Source organism: Falco punctatus, assembly GCF_963210335.1.
Source record: "Falco punctatus genome assembly, chromosome: 7".
Taxonomy (NCBI): Eukaryota; Metazoa; Chordata; class Aves; order Falconiformes; family Falconidae; genus Falco; species Falco punctatus.
Window position 1 is genome coordinate 56,735,992 of NC_137587.1, and position 23,845 is coordinate 56,759,836.

The 23,845-nt window shown below is 40.8% G+C and overlaps 1 protein-coding gene across 2 annotated transcripts in view; it reads left to right on the forward strand.

Moving 5' to 3' along the window:
* The window catches only part of LOC308066998 (tropomodulin-2), a 43,336-nt gene that overhangs the window by 15,851 nt on the left and 3,640 nt on the right, over window positions 1–23,845 (forward strand). The window contains exons 2-9 of one of the 2 annotated variants that reach the window (XM_080395083.1): window positions 1,315–1,523; window positions 3,256–3,412; window positions 14,888–15,010; window positions 17,265–17,351; window positions 20,085–20,215; window positions 20,836–20,943; window positions 21,211–21,354; window positions 21,685–21,829. In XM_080395083.1, the coding sequence (XP_080251209.1) occupies window positions 1,398–1,523; window positions 3,256–3,412; window positions 14,888–15,010; window positions 17,265–17,351; window positions 20,085–20,215; window positions 20,836–20,943; window positions 21,211–21,354; window positions 21,685–21,829 (1,021 nt within the window). In that variant the 5' untranslated portion in view covers window positions 1,315–1,397. The remainder of the gene's footprint in view (window positions 1–1,314; window positions 1,524–3,255; window positions 3,413–14,887; window positions 15,011–17,264; window positions 17,352–20,084; window positions 20,216–20,835; window positions 20,944–21,210; window positions 21,355–21,684; window positions 21,830–23,845) is intronic. The other variant, XM_080395084.1, reaches the window with a different exon arrangement.

Sequence of the window (23,845 nt, forward strand, 5' to 3'; positions counted from 1 at the left end):
GCCAAAGGAAATTGGAGTTTGGTTTGATACATAAGCCAGATGTAGGTGCCAGCTGGCTGCTTTCCATATCAACCATAACACTGAAATTTGTGAATGCAAAACCTTAGCTGTAAAACTGCACGGCTAGCTGTGTGATTTGGAGAGCTCTGGTGCTGATGTGGGAAACTGGGCAGACTTGGGACGGCCTGGAACACAATTAAAGTCCCCAGGTGATGCTGTGTCTGGTCATAGCTAATTCTCTTCCGCTCCTTTCATTTAGAGGCACATTCTGGTTCTAGAATTGGTTCTGGACAGGAGAAAAAGAGCAAGTGAAGACAGAGAGTCATAGAATGGGTTGGGTCGGAAGGGCCCTTAAAGACCATCTAGTTCCAACCCCCCACCACGGGCAGGGACCCCTCCCACCAGCCCAGGTTGCTCCCAGCCCCGTCCAGCCTGGCCTTGGGCACTGCCAGGGATGGGGCATCCACAGCTGCTCTGGGCAGCCTGGGCCAGCGCCTCGCCGCCTTCATAGCACTTTGTCATATAACAATTTATATGGCATTGATGATTTTGGCCATGCAGATGACACTTGTTACTGATCAGTTGGGATCATCCAACAGGGGTTTGTGAAATACTAAGTCCATATCTTTTTCATGACTGTGTTTTGAACACCTGCAGGTGCCCCATGCAGCAGACTAATTTACAGATGATCTTTTGAGCTAAGTAGCATATCCTCACTGCAAGGATTATTTTGATCATGTGCTGTCATTCGTAGCCAAACATTTTGAAATAAGACTACCGACCAGCATACTTTAAAGTTGCTTCAGTAACCAGAATGTACCAAAAAGCCAGCCAAGATTATGTGGGTAAACTTTCAGCCACCGGCAAAGCTGGGATAGGAGAGAACACCTCAAAGGATAACATTTTGCTTCTCGTTTGTCAGCGTTGGACTGCTTTCTGTGACTGTACCACTTCCCTCTGCCTTTAGCAAAAAGAACAAGCAGATACTGCTTTTTTTCTAAGTAAATTAAATAAAACAGATTCATCTCTATGGAAAAGATAACTTCCCAGTGTTTTTTTTCTTATCGACCTCTCAAAGCTTCTCTTCGCCACTGCGCTCATGAGGTTCCCAAGCATACTGCAGCCCTCCCTGCTCTTTGGCTACTGCTGCACAGGCAGCCCCAGCACTTCCCGCACCCCCTCTGCTGAGCCAGGACATCTTGCTGCTTTGTTTTCACTAATAAAGTGTAAATGTGACTCTCGGCATGGCTTATTAGGGCTTATTAGGATTACATCAGCTAAATAGACATACTCATAATGCTTTATTGTTAACAGTGAGTGAAGTCGCAAGAAGCTCAGTACTCCTGGATGGTTGAAATCTTGACAAGCATCATCAATCTAGCCGTGCAGCGAGAGCCATGTCTCTGCCCTTCCGAAAAGAGTTGGAGAAATATAAGAATATCAACGAAGATGAAATACTCAGCAAACTCTCAGAGGATGAACTGAAACAGCTAGAGCATGTTCTCGATGACCTTGACCCTGAGGTTAGTGATGGTGGCCAGGGGAATCATAGTTCAAAAGCTGCCTGTTGTAAATGTCACATACTGCAGCATTTTATATTTGTATTCTGTTCCAGCAGAGGCAATGTACCCTAAAGTATGGGCAGCTTGGCTAGGGACACGTTGATTTTATTCCTGCTGTGATGTGCTACTTGCTGTTGTACAGGTCACTGTGCCCTTTCTCTATCCCTTGCCTATTTAGACATGAGCTTGTGTGCAATCTAAATCTTTAATCATGTTTGTACACTGCAGCATGATGAGAAGCTTTTTATGGCTGCTATTTCTGAGCCCAGCAATAAACAAACAAACATAATGTGTGTTTGTGAAGATCGGATCTTTTGAACTTCTGAAATGGATTGACTATGTCATTCGCAGATATTTTTAACTGAAGAGAATATATTTAGGCATGATTAAGAAAAATAAGATTCAGCTACACAACTGTGATTTTCTAGACAGCAAGGATGATTTGAGTATTTGAAGACACTTTCACAAAGAGTTTAAAGATCTCTGCCTTGGGAACCACTTAGTCCTACAATAATGAGGTTAGTCACAAGTGTACTAGATGGGAATTCTGACTGTACCTACCCCAAAACCTTCCAAACTGATGTAGGAATTTGAAAACTGGCAAGTAAAGTGGCAGATAAAATCCATTCACTCTGGAAACAAAATCAATTCGAAACAACACAATAGATGTATAGCTTCTAGTTCTATAGCAGAAATTTACCTGGAAATTAAGGGTGGGCTTTACTGTTCTCTCCCTCCATGTTGCCACTTCTCTCGCTACTATCACTTCTCAAATGGAGACACGAAACAGTAAAAAAAAAAACCACAACAAACAAAACAGGCCATAGTGCATTTGTAGTCAGGCTACATATGTGCAGTAAGTTTGTAACGCTCTGGACATGCTTGTGCACTCCCAGGTAAGATGTCTAGTGGCTTGAGTTCACTGGATGTGCTCAGAATTCCCTAGATATTTGCCATGGATCAGATTCACTGTGCATGTTGTCGCCAGTGACGAAGTGTTTCTGCAGTACTCTGGAGCATCTTCAACACGTTGGCTTTACTGCACACATGCTACAAATTCCATGTACCTGTATTCCTTTCTGGGGTTTTCTGGACTGAAATGTGTGAGCCTTATGCATTTTCCTGTATTATGGGGATGCAGATGCAATCACATGGTCACACAGCTACATATTTAAAGTTGGATTTCATCTGCTTGCTTCCTGCATAATATTTAGATGTGAAATCCACATCATTCACTAATTACTTTCTGTGCATGCATTCATTTCTGAAGTCCAAGAGACAGCTGCATTAGAACGAAAGGAATTTCTGAAAAAATGAGAGAGAGAAAAATGAGGAGAGAGAAGAGTAAATGAAGAGAAGAAAATGTATGGAAAACTTATCTTAGTCTATTTACCTGGACTGCAAACTCTGGTTATAATAAGGATAACACAAAGAGCTCTGATCTCGCTTAGTCCTTTGGTACTGTGATTGTAAATATGGTTAATAAAAATATTAATAGGTGGTACAATCAGAAGCCTGACAGATACACTGGTTTTAATGGTTACATTTAGGTAATGTGTGTTACTGTTTTCACCAAAGAGCATTATGTGAGATAACACACGAAGAATGATTTAACTTAGAAAACAGCACTGAAATGAAATTTGGAACGCTATATGACACTGCCTCATCTCCTTTACATGCCTCTCTTTCACAGAATGCCTTGCTTCCCGCGGGATTTCGGCAAAAGGATCAGACCACTAAACCTGCCACGGGCCCCTTTGACAGAGAGCGCCTGCTCTCATACTTGGAGAAGCAAGCACTTGAGCACAAAGACAGAGAAGACTTTGTGCCATTTACAGGGGAAAAGAGAGGTACCATCCATCCTCGTGTCGGTGCTGAGTAATGGACTGCTTGGGCACAGGCGTCCAGCGCTGCCTGGCCTGCTTGTGCAATGCACTGGGGCAAAGAGGTGGAGGCTGCTCCTGTGCAGGGTGAGGCTCAGGAGTCAGATCCAGAGCGGTGGTAGCAGAGGAAGAAGTGGTGCTGTTACCTGCCACGTCGTGCTCTGCCGTGCTACTCTGGAGTTACAAAGGCGGGTTTAATCAGGTTTTGTGATGAGGAACACACAAACACCAGCCCAGCAAGGGCTCCATCAGCAGCTCCCAGACCAGCAAACGCCTCCGTTTGCAGTCAAGCATGGACAAGGTGGCCTCGCTGACCTCGCTGGGGCCATTCCCGTGTTCAGCATTAGGCCCGTGCAGGGGTACTGTAGTGGGGGAGGTGCTTAGGAGGAAACGTGTAAATGCCTTTCTGAGTAAGTATTGCCTACAATTGCTGTAAGTAATAGCTCAGGGAATATGCTTACAAAAAATAAGTACTTTTCCACTTGTTTACTAGCACATCTGGCAATGCTATTCATGCAGACAGTTTCTCTGTTTCCCCTTGTCCTACAGCTACAGGAAAAAAAGGGAAAAACAGGAAAACCTAATTCTAATCATTCAAACATTGGTAGGATAACCTTAGGGCAGGAACAGTCATACTTTTAAGCAATGTTCCTTTAGCACCATTATGTCCTTTTTGTCATTTCTGTAAAGTGGGTTAAAATGCCTACCTTGGGCCACCCCTTCATTCAAGAAGGAACTTACTATGCCTGGGTCCATTTCTGGCCATCTAATGTGTTTGCCGTTATTTCAGTGGGATCTGCTTAAGAGAAAGCAGATATTTCCAGAAAGTCAAAGGCAGTATTTTTTACTTTATGTATCATTACCGAAGATAAAAAATGTTATTTGCAGGCCAAGAGTTGTTGCTATCATTACATTGTGCTCTCAGTCTTTGAAACAATGATTTTAGACAAATGAGACATTTTTCAGCTAGATCTGATTGATGTGTCATTTTATCACGCAGCATATTCTTTAACCTACTTTTCCTTCCATCACAACTTGTGCCTACTGCTATTCACGGGGTTGATTCTGACCCACTGAAATGCAGTGACACTGCAGTGATCCTGCTGGTAGCCGGAGCGATCAAGTACATACGCAGAAAAGAAAATGGTTTATTGTAGTATGGACTTATGGCCAGTTGTTTCCAGTCTCCTACACACCGCTGTGTTAGAGCAGCGCAAGTTACCACTTGCAGGTCTCTGCATATTTATACCAACATCTTCAGCCAGGTCTCATCTTACTGATACTTGCTGGCTTAGGGCTAAGACTTTGCATTTTGCACTGTAGTCATGCCTGAGATCTCCAAACGCGCCTGAAACAAGCACACAAAACCCCGGTGGTGCGTGGAATCCCATATACCCACAGGACTGGCACTTGATCTGTACAAAAGTGGTGCCTGTATTGTCCCTGACGGTGCTATTGTATATTCTGGCCTGTTTGTTCTATTTCAGTTGGCTTTTGATGAGGCTGAAGCAATATTGTTCCTACATTTGCTTCCAGATTACCTTAAAGTGCTTGTTAGTGCTGCTTCTTAATTCCTGGTGTCTCTGGTGTGGAAATACCACTGCTTTACAAACACAAGTAACTACACATTGTGCTCAGCACAGAGTGGATTCAGCCATGTTAGCATTTAAAGCTATTCTTATTTTGGCTTTTGATTCAATGGTGATAATTTACGTCAAAATCACAATTTTAAGAATTATCACGATTATGAGGTTATGACAGCAATTTAGGCTAAGGAAGTTATTCCCTTAATTTCTCCTGTGCCTTGTACAACATTGACAAAATCCTTAGTATTTAGCAGATTAAGTCAGATGAAGACAACCACGTTCTGTGATTTCTGCAGTCATTTTAGAATTATAATCTAAACAGAAAGAACTCTACTAAATTTGCTTTGAAACCAAAGGCCAAATGCCATGAAAATACCCTTTGTTTCTTTATTAATATTAGAAATAACTAAATTAGTCTGAGATCTGGTGAGGTTCTGTACCTTGTCTATTGAGAACTGGATGGACTGCTCAGTGGTGTTTTCCTGCTGCTTTAAGGGAACTGGCTTTGAGGAAGAATCTGCTCATTTTGAGCTTGGCACATCCCATATTGGTACTTGAGTATCTCTTCTGCTGCCCCCAGCTTGCTTGGCAGGAGGTGTCCTACAGAAAGACCACCAGGCTTGTGGTCTTCACTGCCTCCTTTTCTTATTCTCCTTCCCCCCTGCTCTGCACTGCAAAGACTTCGTGTAGAATCTGAGCCTTATAAAGCATGACTGAAGTCTCCATCTGCCAAATGTACTGAAACCTTCCCACGAATTGTATGATAATCCTGCTAATTGGGTGAACCTGGTAAAATGTGATGAATATTGCACAAAGGCCATGTGTGGCTGGCTCTGGATCTTAGAATCCATGCTTGTAACTGCAGCATTACTTGTTTTGAGACTCTCAATTGAAAAAAACAACAGAATGTCTGTATTAAAATATTAATTACTTGATTTGCATTTATAAGTTATTTTCTGTGCAAGGACACAAAGCAATCCTGCAAAGACGTTTCCAAGATGTGACACTACATGCTAGATTTAAAATCACTTTAATTAAAGAATAATTAGTATTCTTCCAAAACTGAGTAATTAGTTCAGGATAAATAATTTAAGTTTCTAAAAATGTGCCCTCAAAAGCAACTGAAGAAGGATATCTCTTGATAAAAAGCTTATTCCTTACCTGCATGTTGATGGTCTCTAAGTTATATTTACAAATTCATAAATATTTATATGATTATATTATATAGATACTTGTTAAATGATTTCTTTACATGTAATGTAGCCATACTGCAAATAGCCCCAAATTAATTTTACACTAATTCTGCTAGGTAAAAATTAAGTTCTGGAGCAGCTCTAAAATGCATCCAGTTGCGTATAATTAGAAATGGGAGGTGTTGATGCCACTGCACCATTTGGCACTATTTACCACCTGAGAATTTTTGTGTATCAGTAAGATTAGAATATGTCAGGTGCTGTTTAAGCTTTTGTCAGTGTTTTGTACTGTGGTGTTTGTCTGCCACTGGGAAAGTATCTGTTTTTTCAAATTTAGGAAGCGGGATGCTTCTACCAAACGTTAAGTGACATTTCTACCAGTTCCTGCATTTATTATGCAAAGCTGATACTGACTTGAAAATTCAGTGATGAGCCAAAAAGAGGGTGGCATTTAAAATAGCCTCCTTTCAGAACTGTGTCTGAATATATCAGTCTGTGATAAATCATTATTTTTAATCTACTGTCTCTGCCTTCCTTTTTTTTGTTGTGAATGTTTTATTAGAGAGTTCTTGACCAAAAGGCAATACCAAGCAGCTGCTGAAAGACAAAATTCAGTTGCCGACATTGGTCTCTATCTGCTGAACATGACCATAAGGTTTTGATTGTGCTAGAAAACAAGCCAAAACAAATTCCAGAGCTGACAGGGGTATTCAGGGTGGTTAAAGCACAGGAAGTGTTAAATATGAGCTCAAGAGGGGGGGCTGATCGTGCAGGGAATTGCCTTGTTTTTGACTGTAATCATGGTTTGGAGAGGCTGGAAACTTTTTTTTGCCAAAAAAAAAAAAAAATTAAATGTATGGCATGCATTAGGGTTTTGGCCCTCTGCTGTATTCCAGCTTGTTAACGTACTATGTTAATTGCTGTACAAAGAGAAAGTTTTAAGCCTGTATGGGATAGCTCTCAAATTTCAAGGAAAATCCGTTTTGCGATGAACCAGGGCCAGAATGGTCACAGCCTGAAAGGCACACACCCAAACTGGCCACCAAGCAATTTTTTCGGACCACCTTAGCCCTCATCCTCCCTAACACAAGTATGGGGTGGGGACTTCATTTGGAAGTTCCCATGGTGAGCGTTTGCTGCCATAGTTGTGTGCAAACAATCCGATCTGGTGGCTTTCAGGACTGTTGTGCAGCACGGCTATTAATCAGCCATTCCACAGAGGGTTCCTTGTTAATGAGTGATGGAGGTATAGGGAGTTAGGGCTGGTAACTGTAGCGATGGCCAGTTTGTGTTTATTTTATGTATTTTTGGATTAGTTCCTACTTAGGATATTCTAGGAATCCTTACATAGGACCTGATGAACTACAGAAGTTACTCAGACTAACCCACTGCATTTAACACATAACAGCTGGTTAGCACACTTTGATCACTGTGAAGCCTTTCCTGTATCATTTTCAAGTTCATGAAAGGTCCAGGAATAAAAAGAAAAGGTGGAGAAAGCAAGGGGCAGTGCAGGCACAAAATATCAGAGCAATGTCAATGCTGCGTGTTTGCTCTTACTGAATGCGGTGTGTGCATCTGATCTCAGTTAAGATCTGAACACCACTGTAATCCAAACATAAACTATTAACTGCATTTCTGTTTCTGCTTTGTTGCAGTGGTCCTCTTAAGGACATGATTCTAATGAAACATAATTGAAAAAAGTTCTGTTGTTGGGAAGTATCATTAGATATGAAAAGTTGGCTGTGCCATTTTAAATTGCTATAAGGATTGCTGTTTCAACCCTTCACCACTATCCCTGTTTTCTACAAGGTCTCCCACTCCTTGCCAAACCATTTCATTTTGGATCTGATCCAGTTCTCATCAAAGTCATGGAAAAACTCCAGTGGATTGGGCTATTATTATTTGTGGCTGGAAAGGGAAAGGAAACATGTTTGTATGTGATTAAATGCTATAATTTTTAGCCAACTGATAAAAGGGAAAAGGAAGAAAATAAGGATGATTAAACCAGAGAACTTTTGGCTAAACCCCTGTTTTCAGTTGCTCTGGCAGAGACCATCTATCTTGCATGTTGTGCTGTGCCAAGCAGAGTATCAATACACAGCACTAGTAATAATGACAGTCATTTTCAGAAGGTCAAAGTATTAGAGTAGATGCTAATGAGTTCCCATTCCAGTTTCTCTTAACAGACTCTAGATAAAAATGTAGGGTTTAGTTTAGAGACATGGTATCTTTCTTGGATTGACGAAGGCAGCCTTTTTACCCCCAATGCTGAAATGGTTTATTTACATTTTTGCCACCTTCTTCCTGTTCTTCAAGGCTGAAATTTACAACTGATGTTTGTCTCTTAAAGCATTGAAAGTGCTGCAGTTGCTGACAGTAATGCCTCCGGCCAGTGCCTTTCACTGCTTGCTTTTGTAAGACCTTGCTTTAGTTGCTCGTGACTTTGCCAAACTCACACAGTTCAAGCTGAAATTTCCCATGCTGCGAGTCTGCCTCAGGGTGAATTTTTGGAAAGTGTCAGCAAAAAGGACTTTGCTGTTTCCAAGAACAAGATTAGGAGAAAACATATTGTTTCAGCCATCTCAAGTAAATTTTTCCAGCTGTTTTTTCATGAGCTGCAGTGCCTCCATGCTTTGAAGAGCGGACTTGAAATGTATGCCTTTTGCAATCCCCAGGGAAATACACTTGAATTTGGCATCTTCAAAATACTGGACTTTATTGCACATCCCATTTGTTGTTGCATTCTCAAATATTTCCCCTGCAGTGATATTAGTCATGTCCTCAGAGCTTCTGCCTGCATGTGCAGACAGCACGTGGGACAGCCCAGGAGGGCCCGGTGAGACCTGGCGTGGCTGGATGGAGGGTGCGGGATGCTCTTGGAAACTGCTTGTCTGATGGGCACTGTCCCACCACAGCCATGGGCCGGGGGGCTCTCTCCTGCTCTGACAGTGCTTCTCTCACTTTGAAAGGGCACCGTAAAGGAGAAAAAATGAGTAAAGAGCCAGCGGAGAGGCAGGTGCAGAGAGGTGGAGGGACTGGCTTTCAAGGAGCTGTGTGAATATGTTTAAGATGAAGGACTAGATGGGGAAAGGAGCTGCAGAAGAGAGCAATGGTAAGGAAGAGAGGGCAGAGGGAAAGGAAGTGGTGGGAAGGGTCAGGATTCCAAGATGTGCAAAACCAGGAGACCCAGGGGATAGGGAAGGCACAGGGGACAACAAGGAAAGGGACAGAGAAGAAGGATATGCGGGATGGGAGAAAGGAGGCCAGAGGGGAACATACCTAGTGTGGCATCTGGCTCTGCCCAAGTTTCAGCCTTCTGTGATGTCCCTGAGAACCTGAAGCCCAGCGGCACAGCTTGGCTCTCTTCCTCCTCTGCTGCCATTCCACATCAGGCACAAGAGCTCTCTGCTCTGTTGGTGAAGCAGATTAATCCAGGTGGCAATCCAGAGGACTGCTGTGGACCACAGGGATCCTGGCTGTTGTGATAATCCACGTGAGGGTCTGATGAAATTTTGGGCTTTCTTGTTTTAAAGATGATAGGTTGGCTTTTTGTTATTTTTATTTGAGAAAGTATACTTTTCAGAAGAATTCTTTAAAGGGTATCACTAAAGTGGCAGAATCAAAGCGTGCTGATCAGAGTCAAAGATGCTGGTACAATTTAAATTTTCTCCTTGTGCATATGCACAATAGATTTCATAACTTTGGAAAGCTTACCTTTGCAGCCTTCCTCTTCCATTACCATATTTTTTAAGGCACAGAATATGCAGATACTAATCCAAGAGTAACAGTGCAGCAGCAATTATGATACTGCCTTTTAACTACTACTAGCTTTCAGCTTCACACTTAACTTGAACTTGGCCTGTTTTCTTCTTCATAATACAAATTGATTCCTGGTAAGAACTAATTTAGCTCAATTTTCATAGAATATTTGTAGGGAGGAGTTTAAACAAGCCTCAATAGAAAAGAACAGTGCAAAATGGAAAAAGTGAATCAGGTGCCTGTGATTTATGCAAGGCAGATTTCCAAGATTATTGCATTTCACTTCTAAGGTCAGTGTAGTATTCTGTAATTGAGAATAAACAGGCACTCGCTGTAGTCAGTGATTCATTGAAAAGTATGAAGTGATAAGTGTAACCAGATATTTTCTTGAAAGTACAATAATCTGAACTACAGTTTATAGGAAAAGAAGGGACATTGTTGTTTTACAATTATAGCAGAAAATGCATTTGTATTATAAAATTAAGTAACTATCCTTAATAAAATGGATGTTAAATAAAAGGATATTTTTACAGATAGTATAATGGGCTTACTTCCCACCTGTGCTTTGTTGAATTTTGGCTTGTATAAGGTGGGAATAAATCCTAAGTATTTATACTAAATAAAAATGGTGGCAATCTATATTTATTCACAAAAGTCTAATGACATAAGAAGGAAGGCAGAGAGAAGACATACCAGAAATGATGTTCCAAATGCTGTAAACTATAAATGAAGATGAAATCCTCAAAATGTTTCTTAGATTGGACACACTGGTAAAATACTAGCAACTATGCTATTCGAATTCCCCCCTTTTCCCTCCTTATATACAATAAACAAACAAACACTTCAGGAAAACACACTTTAAGTAGTTCTCCGTGCAGTTAATACATTTTCCTATAGATGTGCCTATGTGGTTATGTACTTTATTATTGTATAAGGAAATAAAGTTAGGGATGCATCTCATTTCCTTGCTTTACTTTGACAATGCGTTCATGGAGACATTTGTAAAATGCAGGAAATCAGAGCTTGCTGAAACCAAGTAGCAACGTTACACCTATGTCTTTATGACTGTACCCACTGCATTTCTTTTTCTCCATAGAATTTGTTTTCCTTTTATCTCCCTCTGCATTTCTGTGTCTCTCTGTAGTGCTTTTTACTGAATCCTTCTTCTCTTTGGTTTTCAATGGATTTTTTTCCCCGAGCCTCTTTGGAGTAAAACATGAACCTTATCATATTTCAATTTGAATAGAAGTTTTGCAGTGTGAAAATGGATAGGTCTGCTGTTAGACTGAGCCAGGACAAATCTCTACTCACTGCACTCATAGTCAGAGAGTCCCTGTCGTATAATAAGCCGCTTCAGTTGTCATCCAGGTCACCCCAGGCACTTATCCCAGTTTGACAGAAAGAAGGGAATACTGATGTGCAGTTAAAATTTCATGTAAAAAAACCCCAACACTTTGGATGCTAGACATTTGTAGTTTCTATGCATATGTAAAAATAAAATGATATTTTAATGCCTTTTTTTTTTTTACTGGAATTTTATCTTGTTTTGCAGTTAAACACAAGAATATATTATTTTTGTACATAAATGTGGTTATCTTTGTGTTGGTAATGCTGATGTAGCTCAAGTAAAAACTTGACTGACATAACTTTTGTCACTGATTTTCCTAGGTAGAAAGACAAGCTATTACTATTAAGACTTATCACAGAACATCAACATATTCTGGAGGCAAAATGTAACACTACCAAAATTAATTACACCACATGGAGTGTTACAGTAATGTATCTTCTAAAATACAGTGTGAATATAAACAGCACAAAGAGCAGCAGCCTTTGTCTATAAATCTCACTTTAAAATAATGAAACATCACTATTTTTCCAAGGCTTCTTCCAAATAATATATTTTAAATTTAATCTGGGCCATTGAAACAAGCAAGCCACAATCCATATTTTATTTTGTCAGTGAATTCCATGATGGCAGTATATAATGAATTTGCAAGGTACAGATGTGGCACTAAGAGGGACCTCCTGAATCTTTAAACTCTGTCCTTAAAAAAATGAAGGAAACCTCGTTCACAGCTGTCTATAAAGACAGACACAGTTTTGCTGTTGGTGGACAGGTAATGAATTCCTAATAACGTGCTAAATGTATAAGCTCTTCTAACCTCTGTCTGCCATGCTACAGCATCTCTTCACAGTGGGATAATACAAAAGAATGTTCTTATCTAGACAGAGAAAAAAGAATATTTTTAAAACACCAGTGGACGCCAGCAAGGCCCACATACATTAAAGATATGTATTACTATCTTTGACATGACCTTGCCCCTTTAAATATTTCATATAACCAATAATAGAATTTTTTAAATACATTTGCCAAGAATGCTTTAAATGAAACTATCATTGGGAGTCAGATACACATTTAAAAAGATTCGGGCTGCCGTCCAAGAATGACATATGCCTGAAACAAATGCTTAAAAAAATTATTCCTATATATGTGAACTGCACAGAAAAAGTATGAGTGTGAACTGGTTTCCATTACCCCTGGATTTCTTGCTACACAAGATACTTGGCCTACTCTGATCCAAAGTCTCTAGAGAAGGACCAACTGTATATTACTTACTGTGCCCAGTTTACACCAGACTCAAGGTCCTGTGTCCTTTTAAAATGTTATGTGTGAAAGTATAGATGTCTGTCAGCATTTGGTAATGGTGTGGCTGGGGTGTGAGTGTGAAAAATCAGGTGTCGTCTGATGGAAATGTTTCATGCAAGGTATGTCTCTGTGAAGTATAGCTGTTAGGGGATACTGTCATCAGGTGGGATAAAGATAAGGAGGATTGCCTCAAGATCTCAAATGACCTACTGATTACTTGAAACTCATGTGGAACCACCAGTGATCTGAGAGGAAAATATTTTACGGACAGTACTCCTTACTATCGGTTGTTTACTCAGATACTCTGATTAATTTTGGCCTTCTGGCTTCCAACATAGTAATGAATTTTTTTCTTTATATGTTAACCTTACCAGTTGAATGGGCATCAAGTTAAGTCTTGGTCAGTGGTCTCTGGAAGCTGCTATCCAATACTTCAGATTAGGTGGTAGTTCAGAGGGAGTCTGAAATCATAGCACCTGCGCTGTTATGAAACCTGGAGGGCATGACTAATCTGTTTCCAGAGTATTTCTCACCCCAAATTTCCACTTGACTTTTGTTTGATGATGCTGGGTTGGCTATCTCTGATTCATATAACCCAGTGCATGGTGAAAGTTAAAATGATTCTTATCTTTGGCCCAAAAAGGCTTTTATCTTCTAGAAGACTCTTCTTAAAAAATGACTTAAAATACCACATGAAAATTAAATCATACTACTTTGTCTTTCTACATAACCTTCTGTCCAGTTTTGTACTCAGAAATTATTTAGCCTTGGTACAAATCTCTCTAGGGTAAATAATTCAAATCCTGCACCAGTAAACCTTGCCAGAGTTTCAGAAATTTCCGTTTTTTCTGACCTTACTCTGTGACTGCAGTCATGAAGCTGACAGTATAGAAATTGCTGTAGACAAGCCTGTATGAAAGAGAGAAATGAACTGGGTACTATCTACATGAAAATGATACTTTGGACCATAATGGGCCAAAATTAAGCCACAAAAGGATGGCAATGTTGAAAAAACAGAGGCAAAGCATCTGTATTTCAACACTAAGTATCAGAACTGCATTTATTAATGGTAACAAAATAATATCACTAAGACAGTTAAAATTAAACTATTTCAGAAACTTTTCAGAAACCCACAGGATATGCTTCAAGCAATATATCTAGAGCGTACAAAGCTGCACAAAAAGGCATTTTAAAGTTGACAGCGGGCCAAAGCCACCTGCATCCAAAGATCATCACAGCTTCATTCCAATGGCATTAACTAAAGTCTGCTTGAGCAGTAGTTGTCAGGGACAAGGTAAGGGGAGCTGCTTCGCAGTGGAGAGCAGAAGATGGGAATTCACAGAATTATCAGAGCGATGACACCGTCTGTTGCATGTGGCATCATCTAATGTATCACTGACTGTACGGGTTTGGTACAGGAAAGTCCTGAGTGGGAGAGAAGCCCCAGCAGCGCTGGTGACTGAAGTGCAGCCCAAGCTCTGATTTAAAGGGCCTTGCTCCAAGCGTTGGCAGTTACATCATCGCGTTGCGGAGGTTAACTGTAATAGCAGGCTACAGGAGAGTCAGGCTTGTTGTGTTGTTTCTGGATTTATCCCCCAGTTTTCTCATTTCAGCAAAAGGGCCGATGATCTCGGTCTGGGGGGAATATCGCGTGGAAACACACACTGGTAACGCCAACGTAACAGCAGGCAAGTAGGTCAGGAGTCTTTCTTGGGGAACATGTGGTTCAGTTCAGACTTTCCAGGCCTGCACAGATGATCAGGATAAGGCTATTTATGTGAATGATTGTCAGGAGACACAGAGGGGAACTACTCATGGAGAGGCTGGGAATTAAGCTGAGTTACTGGAAGAGAACAGGTTTGCTGAGCTTTGAGGCTCTTGTATGGAATGTGGTAAACTGAAACGTTCCTGCAGTAGGATGGTTTTAACCGTTTCTGGTGCCTCATTTAAACATAATGGCCACGGGAACTTCAGAAAAATCCCAGCTGTGACTGCTCCTGGGGATTTATTTTAGGACATTTGCTTTCACATTAACAATCACCAACACAAAACAGAAGTCTGCACCTTTTGATTTTAGACTCTTGTTAAGATCCTGGTGTGGAGGATAGCATCAAGTAAGAATAAGGAAGACATGTACCTGATAATATTTCCAAGCGTTTCCACTGTCTCAGACCTATTCCCCTTCACTGCCAGCCGGCAGAGGAGTTGTTCCAATAATTCATTACTCACTCTGGGTTTTTTTTTCTTCTCTTAGGAAAAATATTTATCCCTAAAGAAAAGCCCATAGAAACTCGTACAGAAGAGAAAGTGACCCTGGATCCGGAACTAGAAGAAGCCCTGGCCAGCGCTTCAGATACCGAGCTCTATGACCTTGCAGGTTAGATAATTTATAGACGTGATCCTCCTAAACATCCAGTTCTCTGCCTAGACCTGCCACCAGGAGACATCCATCAGGAGTGTCTCATGACCAGCTCTCAAGTACCTGCTGTTCCGCTATACAGACAGGTAGCCAACCTGTGGGCCATGTGTTGCCCATGATGACTTCAAGCATGACTCAATAGCTGCTGTATTTTAGACTTCTCTCATCTACTTATAACTGATGTGTCAGGCAAGGCGAGAAGATGAGCCAACTAACATGATTTGGGGAAAGGAAGGGTAGATGGTGAACTGCAGGCTGGGTTGCTTGCATTGCAGTGCAAACCACTGATCTTACTACATCCACATTGTTTGTAGCATACTTCTGCTACCTCCTCTTTATTCTGACATCCCAAATGGCAGGATGAACTTGTTAGAGGATTCAGTAGATGAGGGAATGCATCCAGGAAGAAATTTGGAACCTAATCCCTTGAATCAGAAAATTGGTTGTCAGCCGATTAGTCCTGGGTATCTTCACCACTTCTAATTCTTTTCCTTTAATGTGGACTGTAACCTCATGTTCTAGAGTGTGCACAAAGGAAATGATTCTGAAGTGTATCCACTTGCATGAATGCATGAACATTTGAACCTACAGCATAACAAAAGCCAATCTGTAGTTCTTGAGCCGCCTGTGACTTTCAAGCAGTTTGTATCATGGGTATGTTGTGTGTTTATGCTAGCAGAAGAGCATCATCTGAATCCATAATTTAGGAAGAAGCAAACCAGCTAAAGCTGGTGAGATTAATGACAATGGGTCATCCTAAAATCCTGCTCAACCCAGTGTTGAGACCTTCCTATGGAACCACTGACATCTCCTGCCCTGTCTATGCAGTTCAGAGTGGATCCTGTCCTTCCCTGGGCTCTCTGAGGTCCATAGTCTACCTTTTTGGGGGCCCTAGTCTATACAGAAATTTTGGTGGGAGAATTGCAACAATTATTTTGGTTTCCTTAGGAAAATCTAAATGAAATATTTCAGCATATTAGATTAGTGTGAATCTGGGTTAGATCAAACCTAAACTCAAAACTCTTGTAGCTACTATATTGTCCTATGGAAGGATGTAATCTTGCCATTATCTTTGTAATTCTTGGCTACACCACCGATTTCTGGATGCATTAGTCTTGGCTCTGACTGAAATATGAAGTATCACAGGAACCACAGGTTTATAATGCAGCTGGCATTTCTCAGGTCTGAAGTCTGAGGTTCATGGAATGAAGTTCCAAGTTTTGCTTAGCATCCGGCAATTCACAACAGAATTGTAGGTGTCAAGGTCTAATGAAAAACAGTGAGTAGCACACACCTACTGCTGAGAGTTCTGAAAGTGTCCTGTAATAGCAACTGAAGAGTCATTTGCTTACAGAACAGAGTATGTTCCCTAAGAAAAAACTCATGATAATAGTAAAAACCTACATCAATTCAATAACTTTTAATTAATGCATGAATCTGTAGAATAAAGTCCAACTAGATAATTTATGGGAGAAGTATCAAAATATCAGCAAACACACCACAATTTATTCTCTGGCACTGTAGAAGCTCATCTCCACAAAAGGTAACTTTGCAGCTTCTTTTATGGAGTTTTGGTTTCTCTTGTCATTTCTGTCATAATAATTCATATCCTCACTACTTATTTTAAAGTCCTGGAATAGATTCTTTTTTTTCCCCAAGCATGTTAGCATCCATGTGCTTCTATAAGAAACCCCAGCGTGAATGCCAATTCATTAAGCTAACCACACGTACAGTCAAATTCTCCTCTGATATGCCAAACAATACAACAAAGCAGTAACTGGTGCAGGTTGTATAGTAGGGAAAAGAAATGATTAGGAATGTAGCATTGAAACAAGTTACCCAGCGAGACTGTGGGATTTCCATCCCTGGATGTTTTCAGGATCCAGCTAGACAAAGCCATGGCTGACCTGGTTAATGTTGGCAACGCTCCTGCTAGAGAGGGAGGCTGGACAAGATGACCCACAGTGTTTCTTTCCAGCTGGCATTTCTGCGATACGCATACTACATTGATTCAGTTGTTCAAAAAGTCCGTATCTCCAGTATTTAGACCCCTAAATACTCTCCCTACAAGCAAGTATGACTCAGAGAGTTAATATTTTATAAAGGGAGTTTTGTTTGGGGAACTAAACTAGAATTTGTAGCAGATATTTTTCTGCAGGTTTTGTTTCTGCCATTAATATTGTATCCTGTTGCTGGTATTTCCACATTTTAGCTGTTCTTGGAGTGCACAACATGGTCAACAACCCAAAATTTGATGAAGGAGGAGCCCGCAGTAAAGATGGAAAAGGAACCGTGAGAAGTAAGCAAGCAGATTTATCTTGTGGACTATATGTCATCCTTAGGCACTTCTACACCTATAGGTTGGGTGCATTGGTCTGATTTAGTGTAATGTAACCGGGCCTTACCTTGATTGATCTAATTAATGTGAGGCATAGTTCTTTAAAGTAAATGCAACTTTAAAATTCTTTATCTATAATGACAAACTACTACGCAAATAAATCCTTCCAAAGGAGCTTTGTTTTCCTAGAGAGCAATATATGGCTCTGCAGAGGTGCTTGAAAGTATAGGAGTATTTAAGAAGCCAAGACATATATATTTTCATTCCACTTCAGTCTAGGCAGCAGGCAGAAAACATAGCGAGCTGTAGCTAAGAGGTGGCCACAGCACAGACCAGGCCATCTCACCCCAAGTACTTACATTTATGCAGCTGAAAAACCACTTGTAACTATGGGGCTCAAACGTGGCAGAATCCCTGGCAGGGTCACATCTCTGCCCAGAGTCACATCAAGCTGCGTTCCCAGGGAGGCAAAGACCACAGGGATCTGCTCCTGCCCCTGCTGCTCTCTCCAACCTACCACCTCCCCCTTAGTCCTGTGACTGTGTGTTTAAACATTGCCCATTACCCGGTGCCGTAGGTACGCGGGAAGCATAATCGTGCAGGAAATCCCCCAACAGAAACAGCTAGAGTTACTAAAACCAAATCCAGACATGTTTGTACTAAATAAACAGAACTTTGGTGAATCAGATCTTAGCTCAGCAGCAAACAGAAGGCTGGACGGGGGGGGGGGGGGGGGGGGGGGGCGGGGCAGAATTGGGTACATCTCAATTCCAAGTTTTTCTTGAGAGCTGCCAGGCCTCGAGTCAGAATTCATCACCTCCAAGCTCTGGGATATCCAGTGGGCTGAACTTCACTTTTTAAGACAAAGTTGTGCAATACCCTCTTCTAGGGAAACAGTACTCAAAAAATGTTTTCTTCTGCTAAGGCCATGAGAACAACAACTCTCTTTACCAAGGACTTTCATTTCCATCCTTCATTACTAAAGGGGAGGTAGGAGAGTAGACAGGACATTCTCACTTCATTTTTCTCAGGATTAAGGCTGCTCTGCAAGCCTCCCCAGTGGGGCCCTGTGTGAGCTGCCGTCTATCTCAAAGCAGGCAACCGCCTGCATTACTAATCCACATAGATTTCAGAATATTTTTGTTGTACTGAGTCAAAATGTCAGCTATGTGAGTCAGCTAAACTATGCTCCAATCACAAACTCAAGAACCAGAAAATCACTGTCACATCACTGTACTCTTTGGTCCAAAAGCAATACCTTTCCTTAGCCAAGTGAAATGTTTCAGTAAAAGAGGGAGACATCTCACAAGTTGCCTATCAATGTGGCAAAACAGCACCATGATTAGAGAAACAAGATAAAACTCATGGGAAGAAACAAGAAGTAGAAAACCAAAAATACTGCTAACTCTAGACTGAGTATTCTGTGATGTCTAACCTGAGGACAGGGTGCAGGTCTCTCCCTAGCTCCCAGCTTGGCAGGGTATTGCCATAAGCCCAAAAAATGGTTTGCTGTTTTTTGTTTACTTTCCACTCTGGAATCCAAGGTGAATTTTCTATATGCATTTTACCAGTAGTTTTCAATTCCCTACTGCTTAGGAAGGCTGGAGTGTTATTCAGGGATATGTGAGGTCTCTTAGGGAATTAGTTAAAAAAAATAAAAGTACAGGGTGAAAGGGAGCAGAATGAAAACCAACTCATTTGTGTGATTTCATCTCTACTAAGAGTGCGAGTTCTAAAAAAATATTTGGTTTTCTTTTGGCCCATGACATGACATGAACTATACCCATTGCACTGAACAGCAATGCATAGTACATTGAGACTTGAGCATGAGCCTCCAAAATTGCACACTGCCTGCAACATAAAATAAAAGGCTTTAAACATACTTGTGGTCAGTGACATATTCCTGTCTTGCCTCTAGTGGCTTAGGTGGTCAGGGCTTATAAATTAATCTCCATAACTACATGCGTGGGAATTAGAAGTACTAACTGTGTGCAAAGCTATGATTTTTATGCATCTCAATATTTATAGCTCATAGGTTCCAGCATTAAAAATCGTATCTCATTGGCGCATGAGTACTCAAAGACTTCATAAATCTTGGTCCTGGCAGACAGACTTGCTTTTCATGCTTTGATAGTTTTATTATTTAGAAAGTGCAGATGTTGCAATTTTATGAGGGCTAATTGAATTTATAGTAAGACTGATAGCATCAGCCCAGAGAAGAAAACTGAGGGGCCTCCTGATGGTGTTCCTTTATGTTAGCACAGCCTACTCATAGGTGCAGGGACATTTTCTCACTAATGTAACGGGCGAGTTCTGAGCACACCTTCCTTTACAGATACTAGACAAAGAACAAAGCAGCCCGTGCAGTATATTACAATACTATACATCCTATACAATAGTATTTAAAGCTGCTATTAATTGTACTGGAACTTTTGTGCATAAAAGGAATTTGTCTGTGACAATACTGCCCAGCCTCTGTGACTTCAGGCTCTAATGACATGCTTCAGGGGGCACAGAAGGTACAAAGGGCTTGGCAGGGGTAGTGGGGCTTGTACTCCTGTTTCCAAGTTTTGTGGTTCATATAAACCCTTTTGTGAATGCTACAGTACAAACCTAAACGGGAATTGAAAAGCCAGACTGTTACTGATGATGCCCGTTCCTCACGACAACATTTTATGAGATCTTGTGTTGCAGATGTGGTGAAAGGTGAAAAGGTCAAGCCCATCTTTGAGGAGCCACCTAATCCAACCAACGTGGAAGCAAGTTTACAAAGGATAAAAGCAAATGATCCTAATCTCATAGAAATTAATCTCAACAACATAAAGGTAGATGCTGTGGTTTCATTTATGTCACCAATATTCAAATATTTCCAAAGCCCATGCCTTTTATCTTCAAATTTTGTCTTTTACTGTTCAGAAAAAGCAGGACACAGAGGAAAAGGGTGTGGAGGGAACTGTTGTAGAGGCTCCAAGGTCATCAATGCCCAATATTGAATTAGATGCCAATTAAAAGCCCAAGGGGTTACTCCCTCTGGCTGCTTTTCTTCAGCAGATTGTAAGGCAAGATATCTCATGGGCACTGTATAATCATCACCGGCCAAATTCAATTAGCCCAGACATACAAATGAAGGAGAAGCTGGCACGCAGAGACAGAACAACCAGCAGCAAAATAGGAAAGTAGCTCTGAGATGTGTCACGTGCTTGTGTTGGCCTGACCCAGTTCAAGACAATGCTGACATCACGTCCTAGCACAAGGTCCCCATGGCTCCCAGAAGGCCACTACAAGCAGAGGATGCTTTGTCCATTCTGAGATACTCTTAAAAGCATTGGAGATGTTTAAATTGTGTAGACTGTGGCAATTAATCAATCAGTTTGATAATAATTAAAATCAGTGTCTAGCAATGTGACTGGCTTTCCTAATTACTGGATTTATCTTATTACTGTAGAATATTCCTATTCCAACACTGAAAGAATTTGCAAAAGCTTTGGAAAGCAACACGCATGTGAAGACATTCAGCCTTGCAGCTACTCGAAGCAATGACCCTGTAGCTATTGTAAGTTTAAACACTGCTTGGAAAAAAAAACCCAACAATTTTTAAGTAGGTCTGTGTCTGCTTTAGGATGCATTCTTTATTGTCCCCCACAGAATTTCCCTGTGACTATGCAAAGTAGAAGCATAATCTCTTCTGTTCTACCTCTATGTTCTTTCAAGCCTATTTATGCTTGAAATTTACCTATTTACATAGGCAATAAGCTATGTTTTGCAGATTCCCTGAATCTTTCAAGACATTATCTCATATTCCCTCTTTTTGACCCCTCAGGCATTTGCAGATATGTTGAAAGTGAACAAAACACTGAAGAGTCTGAATGTAGAATCCAACTTCATCACTGGGACGGGTATTTTGGCACTGATTGATGCACTGAAAGAGAATGAATCCCTGACAGAGATTAAAATTGACAACCAGGTAAAGACAGAGCATTGAGTGAGTCCCCTTTTGTTTGCCTTCTACATGGATTCCCAGAGCATTCTCCTAGAGGGCTCTAGCAAAGTCAAGGCAGCCTCTGTGGCTCAGTCTTTCTGCAGCTCGTGTCCCATGCCCATACAACCAAACAGTGGAAAACTTCTAAATAAAACTGGTTTCAAAGCCAAATATAAAACCCAGAGCAAAATCCTCAGGGGCAGGATTCTCTTTGTAGTTTGCAGCACAGTTCTGAACTATAACCACTTATTTCTCTCTCATATGAAAACAAGTATTTTATTTTCTTTTGGGGACATTTCACCACATCACCAACAGAGGCAGCAGCTGGGGACAGCTGTAGAGATGGAGATTGCCAAAATGCTGGAGGAGAACTCCAAGATTCTCAAGTTTGGATACCAGTTCACAAAGCAAGGTCCAAGAACCAGGGTAGCAGCAGCTATCACTAAAAACAACGATCTGGGTAAGGCACTACTACATCTACTCATCACTTCCTTATGTAGGCCAAACCCTGACCTTCCTTGACACAACTCTTCCTGTCTATACCTAAGATTGAATTTTAACTCTACAACATTTGGTCTGCTATATGTGAGGGCTGATGCATAGCTCCATGGACTCTAGAGTAAACAACAGAGCAGAGATCTTACTGTGATTAGGAGCCACTGTTCTTTTCCTTCTCCTACTCCTTCTGGGACGAGGAGTTACTTCAGCCTTTTCCAAGGAGCACCCTGGACTTCCAGCTCCCCTGTCAGCTATTCTGACCAGTAAGTAGAGTGCCAAACCCATCCTGTTTGTTCAGTGGACGCAGAAGTCCTCACTTTGTCCTGCCCATGACAGACCAAGCCTGCCCAACCAAGGGAACAAAAAAGACTTGCCTGCCTTCCCAAGCACAAGCAAAGACAACAAAGCTTTGCAAGTTTTGCCTGAGCGTGACGTGCTCTGCCCTGTGTGTTCAACACAAAGAGTAAGAAGGAGATGACTAGGCAAGAATAGTTTAGATTAAGAAGGGGGGGAAAATGAATTAACTATGTGTTTCTAATCAATTCTGCTTCAAATTAAAGTGTCAAGCCCTGATGCCTTTGCTGGCTTCAGCTTGGGTTTCTCTCTGTGAGAACAAGAGAAAAGTTGAGCTAGAACCTGTTTCTTTCACAGATACTTCTGGTTTTTTGCAGTTTTAATTTTTAGCAGTACCTATGCATTCCAATCATACACTGTTGGTCCTGAAACTGTTAGTGTCCCAAAATGGCATTTGAAACATTCCACCAAAGAGAGGAAGACCTTTTTTTCCACTTTTTAACCAGTTGCCATGAGATATATGTCCTGCACCTAACCTTCATTTTCCTGCTTTTGTATTGTATGGTTTTGTTCAAGATTTAGTAGGACAGAATACCTACAAGAATTTAATAAAAGAAATGAAGCAATGAAACACTGAAAGCACACACAAGTGACTGATGTTACGCTGTAGGCTTTGGAATCATGCAATCTGTTTGACAAGAAAGCATGATGAAATAAACCTCCTGATAGTAAAGTAATGGGATGTTTGTAGTAATATATTGTTGTTATTGACTTTCTGTAGCAAGAAGTGTTCATTCAGTTTTATGGCTTTTGTTCTATACTTTAACAGTTCAATATCAGAAACAGGACATGACAGTTTGATGCAACACCAAATTTTGTTTCATACAAACAGAAGAACCTCACTAATCTTAGCTGGCCAAGTCAGAGAAGACTCAATACATTTTTATCAGGGTATGGAGCAACAGCCGCTGCCTAACTAGACCTGCTCTATACCAGCTGTAATGTATCCTAAGTGCTGTAAAAATTCACATGGGGCTACTTGTCAAAATAAACCTGCCCGTTACACAAAGATCATCACTCTCTGCTTTGCTAAATAGCAACTTCAACCTACTCAGTTTCTAGTGAGAATCCAGAGTTAATTAACTTACTATCACATGGTGATACAATCAGAGCATGTGAAGTTTAAACAGATAATTTAAGTTCCAATATAATGTTTTCCTTGTTGCTAATACTCACTGATACCAAATTACTTTCTAAAGTAAAATTCAAATTACTTTATAAAAGCGTATGATTATTACTTACCTATAGTTTATACTTGTGCAATTACAAAAGTTGTTAATTTTTGATGACTAATGCTTAAATAATCCAGAGTACTGCCACACAGACTAGAGCAGACCAGTATCCACTTACCTGGAACACAGTGGCTTTTAAAAGAGCAATAAAACTGTAACAAAAATCTAAATGAAGCCATTGGGAGGAAGCACTGGAAATGGTGATCTCTTCATCATCTAAAATCTTTAGCTCAGAATCTGATTTTTACTGAGTATGTATTGATATGAACACTTGGTGAAATTCTACAGTCTGCAATATAGAAAAATGCAGTTTAGATAAAATTGTTTTGTGTAGCATTAAAATCTGTTAATTGCTCCTGCTGAATATTTCTTGGAAACTCCTTCCTTCCTAT